The sequence below is a fragment of the Marmota flaviventris genome, chromosome 3 (genome assembly GCF_047511675.1).
Source record: "Marmota flaviventris isolate mMarFla1 chromosome 3, mMarFla1.hap1, whole genome shotgun sequence".
Taxonomy (NCBI): domain Eukaryota; kingdom Metazoa; phylum Chordata; class Mammalia; order Rodentia; family Sciuridae; genus Marmota; species Marmota flaviventris.
Window position 1 is genome coordinate 121159035 of NC_092500.1, and position 13683 is coordinate 121172717.

The 13683-nt window shown below is 47.3% G+C and overlaps 1 protein-coding gene across 5 annotated transcripts in view; it reads left to right on the forward strand.

Moving 5' to 3' along the window:
* Positions 1-13683, forward strand: part of Tead4 (TEA domain transcription factor 4) — a 73760-nt gene that overhangs the window by 27018 nt on the left and 33059 nt on the right. For all 5 annotated transcript variants that reach the window (XM_071610322.1, XM_071610323.1, XM_071610320.1 and 2 more), the window contains one exon: positions 3445-3699. In XM_071610322.1, coding sequence (XP_071466423.1) covers positions 3445-3699 — 255 coding nt within the window. The remainder of the gene's footprint in view (positions 1-3444; positions 3700-13683) is intronic.

Here is a 13683-nt window from a genome sequence, read left to right on the forward strand (position 1 = left end):
TTTTTGTACTGGGGATTGAACTCAGGGGCACTCAACCACTGAGCCCCAGCCCTATTTTGTATTTCATTTAGAGACAGGGTCTCACTAGTTGCTAAGCGCCTCACCATTGCTAAGGCTGGCTTTGAACTCACAATCCTCCTGCCTCAGCCTCCTGAGCCGCTGGGATTACAGGCGTGCACCACCATACCTGGCTGCATTCTTGATCTTGTTAACCTTAAAGGAAGTATTTCTAATGTTTCTTCATATCCCACCCCCACCACCCCACCCCATACTGGGAATTGAACCCAGGGGCGCTTAACTACTGAGCCACATCCCCAGCCTGTTTTTATATTTTATTTAGAGACAGGTCTCACTGCATTGCTCAGTGCTTCGCTAAGTTGCTGAGGCTGGCTTTGAACTCAATTCTCCTGCCTCAGCCTCCTGAACTGCTGGGATTATAGGTGTGTGGCACATACCTGGCTAGTGTTTCATCTTTTAGTGTGATATTTCTTATGTAGGTTTTTGAAAGATATCTTTGATCAGAATAAGGAAGCTCTCTTTTGTTTCTTGCAGTCCGAGTTTTTATTGTGACTAGGTCTTGAATTTTATCAACTGTATCTTCTGAACTTGTGCTTCACAAACATGCTTCCTCCCACCCCTCACCCCCACCCCCCATTGCATAGCCAAGTTAAATTAATCATTATCATTTTCTTTCTTTTTTTTTTAAATTTTTTATTGTTGGTTGTTCAAAACATTACAAATTTCTTGATATATCATATTTCACACTTTGATTCAAGTGGGTTATGAACTCCCATTTTTACCCCATATACAGATTGCAGAATCACATCAGTTACACATCCATTGATTTACATATTTCCATACTAGTGTCTGTTGTGTTCTGCTGCCTTTCCTATCCTCTACTATCCCCCCTCCCCTCCCCTCCCCTCTTCTCTCTCTACCCCCTCTACTGTCATTCATTTCTCCCCCTTGTATTATTTTTCCCTTTCCCCTCACTTCCTCTTGTATGTACTTTTGTATAACCCTGAGGGTCTCCTTCCATTTCCATGCAATTTCCCTTCTCTCTCCCTTTCCCTCCCACCTCTCATCCCTATTTAATGTTAATCTTCTTCTCCTGCTCTTCATCCCTCCTCTGTTCTTAGTTACTCTCCTTATATCAAAGAAGACATTTGGCATTTGTTTTTTAGGGATTGTCTAGCTTCACTTAGCATAATCTGCTCTAATGCCATCCATTTCCCTGCAAATTCTATGATTTTGTCATTTTTTAATGCAGAGTGATACTCCATTGTGTATAAATGCCACATTTTTTTTATCCATTCGTCTATTGAAGGGCATCTAGGTTGGTTCCACAGTCTTGCTATTGTGAATTGTGCTGCTATGAACATCGATGTAGCAGTGTCCCTGTAGCATGCTCTTTTTAGGTCTTTAGGGAATAGACCGAGAAGGGGAATAGCTGGGTCAAATGGTGGCTCCATATTATCATTTTCTATTTGTTTTGTTTTTTCCTGGCACTGGGGATCAAACCCAGTGCCTTACACATGCTAAGCAAGTACTCTACCACTGAGCTACAAACCTAGCCCCTTTTATTGTTTTTTTCATTGTGGGTCTGTAGTAGTAAATTCTCCTCATCGTTGGTCTAAAAAAGTCTTAATTTAACTTTTGTTCTTGCATTATGTTTTTGTTGGGTTTTAAATTTTAGGCTGGTGGCTCTTTTCTCCGAATAATTTGGGGATTCTAGCATTAGAGAATCCTGCGGTCTGTTTAATAGTCCTTCCTGAACTGGGGCATGGCTCTGCAGCAGAGCGCCTGCTTAGCTTGCTGGAGGCCCTTGGGTTGGGTCCCCAGCTCAGGACCTGGAAGGAGGGGAGATCCTTTCTTTGGAGAAAATCTCTCCTTTGCAGCTCGGGGTGCTTTTAAGGTCTTCTCTTTGGGTTTGGTATTCTATAGTGTCCCTATGTGTTTATTTAAATGTATCCTGGTTAAGACTCAGTATGATTCCTGAATTGGAGAAGTCATGTCTTTTGTTAATCCTGGAAATCTTGTTTTTAAACTTATCTTTTAAAATGTTGTTCTGCTTCACTTCATATATTCTCTCTTTCTGGAATTCTTTTATGCAGTGCTGGGGTGGAGTCCAGGACCTCCTGCACACTAGGAGTGCACTCTTCCACTGAGCCGCACTACCGGTCCTCCCTCTTAACTATTTTTTTTTTAACTAACAATTCAGTAGCGTGAAGTATATTTCATGATATTGTACAATAGGTAACCAAAACCTTTTCTTCTAGCGAAACTGAACCTCTATTGAATAACAACTCAATTTCTCCCTCCCACCGGTCCCAGGCTACTACATTCTACTTTCTATTTCTCATATAAGTAGAACCATACAGGTTTTTTAATTTTTGTAGTTGTATATGGACAGAATGCCTTTATTTTGTTGTTTTTTATGCTGTGCTAAGGATCAACCCAGTGCCTCACATGTGCTAGGCTAGCGCTCTGCCACTGAGCTACAGCCCCAGTCCAGAACCATACAGTTTTGTTTTCTTGGTGACTGACTTATTTCACTTGGCACATTATCCTCAAGGTTCATCCATGTTGGAACAGAATTTTCTTTTTTTTTTTTTCTTTTCCCTGTATGGGTGTATTGAACCCAAGAGTGCTCTACCACTGAACTATATCCCCAGCCATTTTTATATGATTTTTTATGTTGAAACAGGTGTCCTTAAATTGCTAACTCTGGCTTTGAACTTGTAATCCTCCTGCCTCAGTCTCCCAAGGGATTATAGGTGTATGGTACTATGCCCAGCTAGAATTTTTTTTTTATTTTTAAAGTTGGATAATATTCCATTGTGCGAATATGCGTTTTGTGTATCCATTCACCCAGGGATGAACATTTGGACTTTTTCCATCTTTTGGCTATTGTGAATTATGTTACTACAAACATGAAAATATCTCTTTGAGACCCTGCTTTCAGGTGTTTGGGATATATACTGAGAAGTGGAATTGCTGGATTACACGGTTGGTTTGTTTTTGTGTATGGTGTGGGGATGAACACAGGGCCTCACCCATGCTAGGTAAATGCTCCACCACTGAGCTATAGACCTCAGTCCTTGCTTGAATTTTTTTCGGAACTAAAATACAATTTTGCACAGTATTTTGCATCCTTTCTCCCAGGTTGATTTAATGTCAGACCCTGGCATTTGGTCCTTGTCTCCTACTTCTCAGCCTGGGCCCTCAGCCATGATAAGAGGTCACGCTCATTTGACAGGTGGGGAGCTGAGGTCTGCAGAGGGGAAATGACCTCTCTGAGACTCTTGCTCTTCTGACTCTTACAGACCTTTTACTTTGCCTCCTAAATAACTGGGGGCTGGAGTAGTCCCTGGGATGTCTGGTGTCCCGTGGTCCACAGGGTTCTTCCCCTTTTCACCTGGACCATGGTTCCTGCCCCAACAGGTCCAGCGGGCGCTCCTCCAAGCGGAGCCTTGGAGGGCAACGCCGGCACCATTACCTCCAACGAGTGGAGCTCTCCTAACTCCCCTGAGGGGAGCAGTGTCTCTGGAGGCAGTCAGGCACTGGACAAGCCCATCGACAACGATGCAGAGGGCGTGTGGAGCCCCGACATTGAGCAGAGCTTCCAGGAAGCTCTGGCCATCTACCCACCCTGCGGTCGGCGCAAAATCATCCTGTCAGATGAGGGCAAGATGTACGGTAAGGAGCCTCCTGGGGTGGGCAGCAGGCCCCTGGACTCATGGTCCAATCCTGGAAATAGAGCCAAAGCAGGGGGAATGGACACAACACTTTGGGATTCCCTCTGAATGACCTCTTAGGGCTTCTGCCAGGTGGGCACTACTTTCTTCTCTCCTGGGTTCCCCAAGAGTGGGGGCTTCAGAGAAGCCTGGGAGTGGTCTTGAGGGTGGGGCCCTGGGGGTGAGATGCTGTAATAGTGGAAAACTTGGGAAAGGCTTCTTTGGTTGGGTGGAACATCTTGGCAGAGAAAAAGGAAATCCTGCGAGGCATCCCCCGGGCGAATGTCGATCTCTAGGCTACTCACCTTGGCGTGGGGGACTGGGTTGAGGGCACAGCTCAGTGGTAGAGCACTTGCCCCACTCACACGAGGCCCTGGGCTCCATCCCAGCACTGCAAAGCAATACATAACAACAACAAAAAAAACAAATCGAGTCAGGTACCAAAGTTCTGGGTGAACATAAATTTTGGGGGGACACTATTCAATACTGTTCAGTTGACTAAATTCAAATCTGGCTTGCTTCTGGCATGGGGAGTAGTCGGGCTCAGTCCCTTCACATACAACCTTCACCTATAAACTTTCTTATGAGGCCAGAATGATTCCTTCTCTCTTGTTTGTTGGGAGAGCAAGGTCCTTTTGAGGTAGACCCCAGGTCTACTCCTCAGACACTGGTTAAAACTTCTCTCTCCTTGCTTGTCAAATTGCCGGATTCCCAGAATCTCTGTTACTTCTGGGTTGCTGCCCCTACACTGCTCCTGCTCTGACCTTCTGTGCCCCAAGGGGAGATTCCTGAGGACACAGCTGATGCCTATGGAGCACCTGTGGGGTGCCAGGTGTGCTTTACCTAGGGTATCTCCTGTTAGCTGGTGAGGAAGCAGCCCCTGGGACACTGGGCTCTTTGGAGAATGGGATGACTGTTCATCATGAGCTAAGTGTGCAGGTGAGAGGCCAAGTGGTGAGCTGGGGAAGGCCAGTTGTTCAGCTGGACAGCTTCTTGGTGCCTGGTCAGGGAGCCAGGACACTTTACAGGGTCTGTGTGTGTGCTTCAGAAGGACAGATGGTCTGCTACACAAGTGTGTAGAGGGTATTCATTGGAGGGCATGACCTGAGAGTGCTGCCGGTGCCTGGGAAGGCCCTGTGGAGGTGCCAGGGCATAACAGAACCAGTATACTAAAAATTAGTTTAAGTGCCACTGTGGTCCAGGGCCTTAAACTGCTTCCTGTCTTTTTTTTTTTTGGTGATAAAATGTATATAATACAAAATTGACCATTGTAACTATTAGAATCTTTAAATTTACAATTTAGTGGTATTCAGTACACTCAAACTTTTTTTTGTACTAAGAACTAAACCCGGGGGCGATTAACCTCTGAGTCACACTTGCAGCCCTTTTTACATTTTTTACTTTGAGACAGGGTCTCGCTAAATTGCTGAGGGCCTTGCTAGGTTGCTAAAGCTGGCTTCCAACTTAGGATCCTCCTGCCTCAGCCTCCTGAGCCACTGGGATTTCAGGTGTGCACCACCACATTGGCTAGACTTTTGGGTTTATTTCATTGTTTGTTTTGGTACCAGGGATCAAACCAGGGACACTCAACCACTGAGCCACATCCCAACCCTTTTTATTTTTTATTTTGAGACAGGGTCTTACTAAGTTGCTTATGGCTTTACCAAGTTGCTGAAGCTGGCTTTGAACTTATGATCTTCCTGCCTCAGCCTCTTGAACCACTGGGATTACAGGGGTGTGACACCATACTCGGCCACTCAGACTTAAAATATATAATATATATGTGTGTGTGTATATGTGTGTGAGTTTCCCGAGGCCCTCTGTATAAAATTATATTTTTTTATTTTTAGATGGACCTTTATTTTATTTGTTTGTGTGCGGTGCTGAGAATCAAACCCAGTGCCTCACAGTGCTAGGCAAGCGCTCTACCATGAGCTACAGCCCCAGCCCTTCATTTAGACTTTTGTTACAACCATTACCACCATCTATTGCCAGAAAATTTTCATTATGCTAAACTGAAACTCTTTCCTCCTTGAATAATAATTCCTCATTCTTGTGTTGAACCCCAGCGCCTGGCAACTACCATTCTACTTTGTATGCGTTTGACTGCTCCAGGGACTCATATAATGGACACATGTAATGATGGTCCTTTTGTGACCGACTACTTAACACAATGTTTTCAAGGCTTACTTGTGTTATAACATGGATCATAATAATTTCCTGTGGAAATTATTTTTTTGGAGGGAGCAGTACTTGGGTTTGAACCCAAGGCCTCATGCATGCTGGGCAAGTACTTTGCCACTGAGCTATATATTTGTTTTATTTTGAGACAGGGTCTCACTAAGTTGCCCAAGTTGGCCTCAAATTTACCATCCTCCTGCCTCAGCCTCTTGAGGAGCTGAGATTATAGGCATACTACTGTGCCCAGTTTCTTTCCTTTTTAAGGCCAAGATTCCTTTGTGTGTATGTATATATCATATTTTGTTTATCCATTCACCTGCCAACGCACATTTGGGTAGATGCTTAGTTTAATTTAGTCGTCATAATACTTCATATATATGTTTATTGGGGTTAAGAGTCTTTATTTGGAGTCTCCAGACCATTGTGCTTGCCAGGCTTGGGGGAGGGCACACTGTAGATTTCTGGCAGGCCTTGGGTTGAAATTCTCTTTGGTAAGAGCAAAACCATTGAGTAAGGAAGTGGCATGAAGATGGTGTTTGGTCAACTTTCTGGCCATGATGGTGTCCCCCTGTGTGGCTGTCCTTTTTCTGTGCTGACAGACAGGAGGTATGCAGGATGGGGACCACACAGAGGGTCTCAAAGAAGGGAGGGGAGAGTGGCAGAGGACTAGTGCCTCTTAATAAGACTCAGGAGCTCCCGGTGGTCCTGGGTATCCTTTATCTCTCGGACCTCTGCTTGCAGATTCAGAAGTGGTTGCGCGGGGAAGCCCAGAGTTTCCCGAGGCCTTCTGACGGTGGGCTGAGAGTAAGGCTTGCAGCCGGCGCTCCTGCCCCCCAGCCCGTGCTCCAGCCTCACCCTGAATGGCCTCTCTGCTCCCCTCCCTGCCCCGCCTCGGCTTGGCCCTGGCTCAGGTGGGTCAGGCTCTGGGCAGGGGGACCAGAGGCTGTGCACCATGTCCGATGACTCACCTGGCCTGTGTGAGTAGAGATACTGGCTTAGCTGCATCTCTTCTTACCAGCCCTGGGGGCCCAGCCAACATGGAACCAGGAGAGGTGATGGAGGGCCACTCTACAGGGCCGGCCAGTGCAGCTGGGAGGTATAGATAGCTCTGAGCTCATCCCAGTGTGTGGGCTGGGCCCCTCAGGAGGTGGAGCAGGAAAGTCACGCTGCCCAGCTGACTCAGACTTCACTCCTCGCCATTCTGCTCCCATCCTCTGATCTTCCCTCAGGGGAGTGGCTCTGTCCATCATGCGTCCCCCAGCCACATCCTGAGCCTCCAGTCAGCTACCAGCATCACCAAGAGCCCTATCTTTATACTCCCACCACTTTTTGCCTATCCAGAGGGCTAACCCAGAGGGGCACCTGCTGGGCCTAAGGCAGGCAGGCAGGCAGGCAGGATGGCATGCTGAGAGCAGGATTGTAGACCTGGGGACCTGGCCTCAGCTCTTTGAGGACAGGGATTAGGCCTGCTCCCAGCCCGGGCCATAGCACACCCAGAGCAGCACCCGCTTGCCAGGGCCAGGCAGACATGCAGATGACATGCAAAGCAACACCACGGATTAACACCTGTTATTTCTGAGCCCAGTCTCCCACACTCGTTGGCCCTGCCCCTTGTCCTTCTTGAGCACCTCTCACCTCTCTTGGGCTTGCTCCCAGGCCTGGGGTGCCAGCCTCCTGCTCACAGCTGCCTTCATTTTTGCCCTGTCACTGTGTAACCCTCGCCCTGGCACTGCTAATGCTGGTCACTCTGACCTCCTTTGGCCAGGCTCTCTGCTGGCCCCTGGGTGTAGGGAGTGGAGAAAAGAAGAAGGCAGAGCAACTTTTTCCCCAGCTGCCTGCATCTCCCCATTGCCCTCTGTCTGCCCACAGCTTGGTGATGGCCTTGGGTGGTCACCCGCCATTTCTGGAGGGTCAGAACCAACTCTGAGTCGTTAGGGTTGCCCCCATGCCTTCATCTTCCTGGAGGTGGCTTTTGTATCCCCACTTCTTTGTCCCTCTTTCTCTTTCTACGTCTCCTCTTCTGTGTCTCAGGCTTCCTGTCCTGTTATCAGTCATTCAGTTCTTTTTTTTTTTTTTTTGGTGCCAAAGATGGAACCCAGGAGCACTTAACCAGAGAGCCTCCTCATCCCTTTTTAAATATATTTATTTGGAAATAAAAGTCCCACTGAGTTGCTTAGTGCCTTGCTAAGTTGCTGAGGCTGGCTTTGAATTCATGATCCTCCTGTCTCAGCCTCCTGAGCTACTGGGATTACAGGCGTGAGCCACTGTGCCGGCTGTCACTCAGTTCTTTTGAAACATCCACCAGGGGCTGAGGGCTTGGCGGTTTCTTCTCTATGATTGCAGGGTTTACTGAGAAAGACAGGTGAAATGTCTTTGGGAAGTGAACCACCCAGGCAGGCACTTGGGTGGTAGGTAACCAGGAAACTGGAGGGCTGGGTTATCTTGGTTTTCTGGAAGGAAGTGGAGCCTGAGCTGGTTGGAGAGGTGTGGCAGCTCTAGGGCGAAGGGAGAGTGTATGTAACACTGGCCCCCAGGCAGGACTTTGCATAGTAACTTTGGGGGACCCAATGGAGGATCTGAACAAAGCGCTATCATGTCAGACTATCCTAGGGGAAGGGACCCCTAATTGCATGGATGAGACCCAGAGTAATAAGAGGCAGAACTGGAAACGGACACTGGCAGTCAGGGCTACAATCAATTTAGAGCTCTTTTAGGGGATGGGACGGAGGTCAGGAAGCTTCACCCCTGCTTGGATTCTTGCCCTTTGCTTTGTCCCCCTGTGGGTTTCCAGCTCCTTTCATGCTTCACTTATGGCCCGCCACCCTGACTGTCTGCCTGCCCCATGTCTGGTGTGATCTTATGCAAATTATTTTACCTTTCTGAGCTTCCCTTTACCCATTTGTAAAGTGGGGATAATGACACTACTAGCTTTGTGGGGAGGGTTTTTTATGGTGGGAAAGTAGACATTACATAAAGTTAGTTATTTGTGTTCAATGGCATTAAGTACATTCACTTTTTTTCTTTCTTTTTGGTAGTGCTGGGGATGAACCCAGGTCCCTGCTCATGCTAGGCACGTGCTCTATTCTCCCTGGCTTCCTGCCCCTGATAACATCTATTTTTTACTTTCTGTCTCTATGAATCTGCCTATTTTAGGTATCTCATAAAGATGGAATCATTTGACCTTTTCTTTTTCTTTCTTTCTTTTTTTTTTTTTTTTGGTGCTGGGGCTGGAACCCAGGGCTTCTCCATGCTGACAAACATGCCCTGACACTGAGCTACACCCTCAGCTTTTTATTTTTCACTTTTCTTTTTTTTTTTAATTTCAAAAGAGGATCTTGCTAAGTTGCCCAGACTGGTCTTGAACTTGCAGTCCTCCTGCCTCAGCCTCCTGACTACTTACTATCTGGGATCACAGCATGTGCCCACACGCCCAGCTATGTTTAACTTTGAAGAAACGCTGGCTGTTTTTCATAGTGGCTGCACTATTTTATGTTCTTACCAGCAGTCCTCAAGGGTTCTGAATTCTCCGCATCTTCACCAACACTTACTCTTTTCCTGGTTTCTGATCACAGCCATCTTTGTGGATGTAAAGTGGTATCTCCTGTTTTTTATTGGAATTGCCCAATGATCAGCAATGTTGAGCATCTTTCCACGTGCTTACTGGAATAAGACACTGCTTTTTAGTATTGCCATGGTGATGAGAGCGCATCGCAGGTACCAAAGATGCACAGCAGGGAGTGTGGAGCTGAGTGGACCATGTTCTTTGCTCTCATGGTACTCACAGTTTCAGGAGGGCTATGATGAGGACTCACACGGCTTTAGCCAAGGCCATGAGGAAAGTACAGGCCCATCTACCTGCATGGAGGCAGGAGTAGGTACGCTCACTTAGGTAGAGATTAGGGCAGGCTTTCGGGGGCCATGGCCTTGAAGGCTGGCTAGGATTTCACCAGAAGCCTCAGAGCTCTCCAGGAACAATGGTGGCAACAACTCAGATGTAAGGCCAGTCACTGCCTTCTGAGACTACAGTCAGAGCTGCTCCTCCACAAACAACCTCATCCTCTAGCTCCAGTTAATCCCTGGACAGAGAGGCTCCCCAGGGCCGTTGGGTCTAGGGCAGATGTGGAGCTGAGGCCCAGCCTCTTCTCCCTAGGCCCAACCTAGGGAGGGGACAGAGGGCTTGGAGAAATGGCTCACTTCCCTGAGAGGCCTCTGGTGAACGGAAGGTCTATACAGGTATTTATGTCCCCTGGTTAGGAAGGCTCATGCCTTCAGATTCTCAGCCCTTTTGCATTTTGAAAGCCAATAACATAATTATAATGGGGGTCTGAACAGCAGCATTCATTATAACAGGAACCTATGGGCAGGCGTGGGGCCTGTGATCCCAGCAACTTGGGAGGCTGAGGCAGGAGGACTGTTTAAAACCAGCTTTGGCAATTTATAGAGAGATCCTTGGCAACTTAGCAAGACTCTGTCTAAAAAAAATAAAAATGTCTGGAGATATGGCTCAGTGATAGAGCATCCCTAGGTCCAATCCCCAGTACTAATTAAAAGAAAGAAGGAAAGAAAGAAAAGATAAAAAGAAAACAAAACACCAAAAAACCCCAGGACCTTATGAACAATATGAACAAAACCACATGACTACTAGCCTGCTAAGTGGCAGGTGCTGCTTGCCTGGTGCCATCTAATGCTTCCAAGATCAGACAAGATCGGGCATGTTCAGGGTGGTATGGCCGTAGATGCCAGCTAATGCTTATGGCTTTGAGGGAAGGCTGGTGTGGACAGAGGGGAATTGGCATATGGGGAATGAGATGCACAAGTGACCTATCTTAGGCAGGGTTTTGCCAGTGGAGTAACAGTTTTAGTGGGAAGATGTGTCTGAGGAAAGGATTGTACGACTGCTAGGGCATGTGTGAGGCAGGGTGTGGGCTTAGCAGACATCAGTGGTGAATCTGTGTGAACACTGGGACTGTTCCACTCTTCAGCCTATGCCAGCCACTGCTCCCCTTCCTCCATGGGCAGCCCTCACCCCTAGTGGGGTGGGGCCTTGGATCTGAGCTATGTGCACTGGGGGCCGTCGAACACATGTCCCCTGACAGATGGGCCCACTGTCTGATGGGGGCGTTGTTCCCAGCTCCACCCAGACCCTCTTTTGGGTTGGCCAAGGCCACCTGCCACATTGCAATGCCCAGCTGCCCTCCCCCAGGGTCCAGGCCAGCCTTGTGCTTCCCTTGCCTGTGATCTCAAATCCTGAAGGGGAGAAGGCAGTAAGTGGCAGAGGGGACAAGCACAGAGGTCTCTTCTTCTCCCAAAGACTCGGCTGGATTTCCTAGAAGTTTCTTACTGCCATGGCTCCTCTTCCTGGCTCTGCTGTACTTCAGGGGTCTCCCTCTGGGCCCACACTCCCTCTTTCCCCCCTGCCCCTGACGCTGTGGCTTTCCAGTGTCTGCATCATCCAGAGCTTCTGCCAGCTCTGGGTACCATTGTCCATAAGAAAGTGAAAACTAGGGCAGGTTCTCACACCTGTTCTCCCTCCAGGTCCCAGGTGGAAACAGGGGACTGAGGACCAACTCCATGCAGAGACCCAGTGAATCTGGGGGTCCGCCTAGAGGTGGGGAGCAAGAATGGCCCATTTTAGAAGAAATTCACTTGGAGCCAGGGAGGCCTCCACGGAAAGAGCATCAATTGTGTAATAATAGTCACAAAGGCACTGGGGACAGCCTTAGAAGACACAGGGTCTCATGGTGCCATGTGGCTGTGAATAAACCATTTCTCTTTGGGCTTCGGTTTCTTCTTCAGGTTACACAGGACCTCTGCGATCACCTAATGTAGCCCCTAATCCTAAGAGATGGATTCCAATCCCATGTTCAATAGAATTAATGTGTATGACAATTAAGAAATAGGCTCTGGGGGCTGAGGATGTGGCTCAGTTGATAGAGTGCTTATCTAGCATGCATGAGGTCCTGTGTTTGATCTACAGCACTGTGCCCCCCCCCCCAAAAAAAAAAAAAAAAAAAAAAAAAAATATATATATATATATATATATATATATATATATATTCTTTCACCAGACTGCATGGATTTGAATCTTAGAATCTCAGAAACTTGCTGGCCTTTGACCTTAAAAGTCCTCGCCCCCAACCCCAGTACTGAGGTTGGAACCCAGGGCCTGTGTCTGCTAGGCAAGTACCCTGCCACTGAGCTACGTCCCCAGCCCTTTTCTTTGTTGTTGTTTATTTTTGGTCCTGGGGTTTGAACCCAGGGATGCTGAGCTATATCCCCAGCCCTTTATTTGTAGATTTTATTTTGAGACAGGGTCTTGTTCATTTGCTGAGGGCCTCATTGAGTTGCTGAGGCTGGTCTTGAACTTGCAGTCCTCATGCCTCAGCCTCCCCAGTTGCTGGGATTACAGGTGCAAACAAGTTGTTAAGGAAATTGAAAGCCTGCTTCCCTCAATTTCCTTATCTGTAGCATGGAAACACTAGTACCAGCCTCACAGGACAGATGTGAGGACTGAAGGGGAATGCAAACAAAACTGTGACCATATACATATCTGTATTGTGTGGATATTTGTACCAATGAGGTGTGCAGTATCTGGCTCAGGTAGGCGTCATTATGATAATGTTACAAGAGTCGAAGGAAGACTCTTATGTGTAAACCTGGATTAGATGGCAGGTGGCCTGCAGGCAGTAGGATGGCCTGGATGACCTCTGGAGGACCCTTGGTGTCAGGAAGGAAGCTGTGTGGTTCCTCTTGGCTCAGCACACCCACAGACAGTCAGCATCTACCCTGGGCATTGGCAGCTGCTGGCATTAGCCCTGACCAATGGAAGGAGGCAGGATGACATGGTGGTCTGAGATGAGCCATAAGGGAGAGAGGGGACTGAAGCTCCAGAGACAACGAGGGGAAGAGACAAATTAGAGGACACAAAGCTAGTGGAATGAGTAGGCATAGGACAGGTGCCACATGATCTTCCTTAGATGTGGAATCTACAACAACCAGACTCACTGGAGAGGAGAACCAAAAACAGGAGATGTTGTCAAAGAACACAAAGTATACTTAGATTAGGTATATAATAATGTATGATATATCTAATTAGGTATATAATACATTACTATTAACTAGTCATCCTACTGTGCAATAGACTCAGACCTGACTGAGTCTATTGCACAGTAGGATGACTAGTTAATAATAATGTATTATAAACTGGGTGTGGTGGCCACACCTGTAATCCCAGAGACTTGGAGGCTGAGGCAGGAGGATTGCAAGTTTGAGGCCAGCCTTGGCAATTTAGCAAGACCTTATCTAAAAATAAAATGTTAAATGGGCTGGGGGTGTAGCTCAGTGGTGAAAGACCTTGGGGCTCAATCCTCAGTACCACAAAAAAGAACATTTTTCAGAATCCCTTGCTTCTCTCCTTTACTGAAGATCACATCCAGGGCCTTTCACAGGAGTGTGCCATTGAGCTACATCCCTAGTACCACAAGAATAAATTTCAAATGTTTTCACCATGAAAAATGAGATTTGAAATGATGATTAGATTAATTAGATTGATTTAGTCGTTCCACATTTTAGACATATATAATCACTTTGCACCCCATAAATATAGACAGTTAAGAAAAAAATTCAGAGATAGTTTAAACCCCTTGGGTTTGGCTCAAACCCACAGCTGGCCTCTTGCCTAGGGCTAAGATGGCCTTTCTGGCAGGAGAGTCCCCCAGCACTACAGGGCAGGGATAGGCTCCTGGCCCACGAGGCTGAGTGTCCC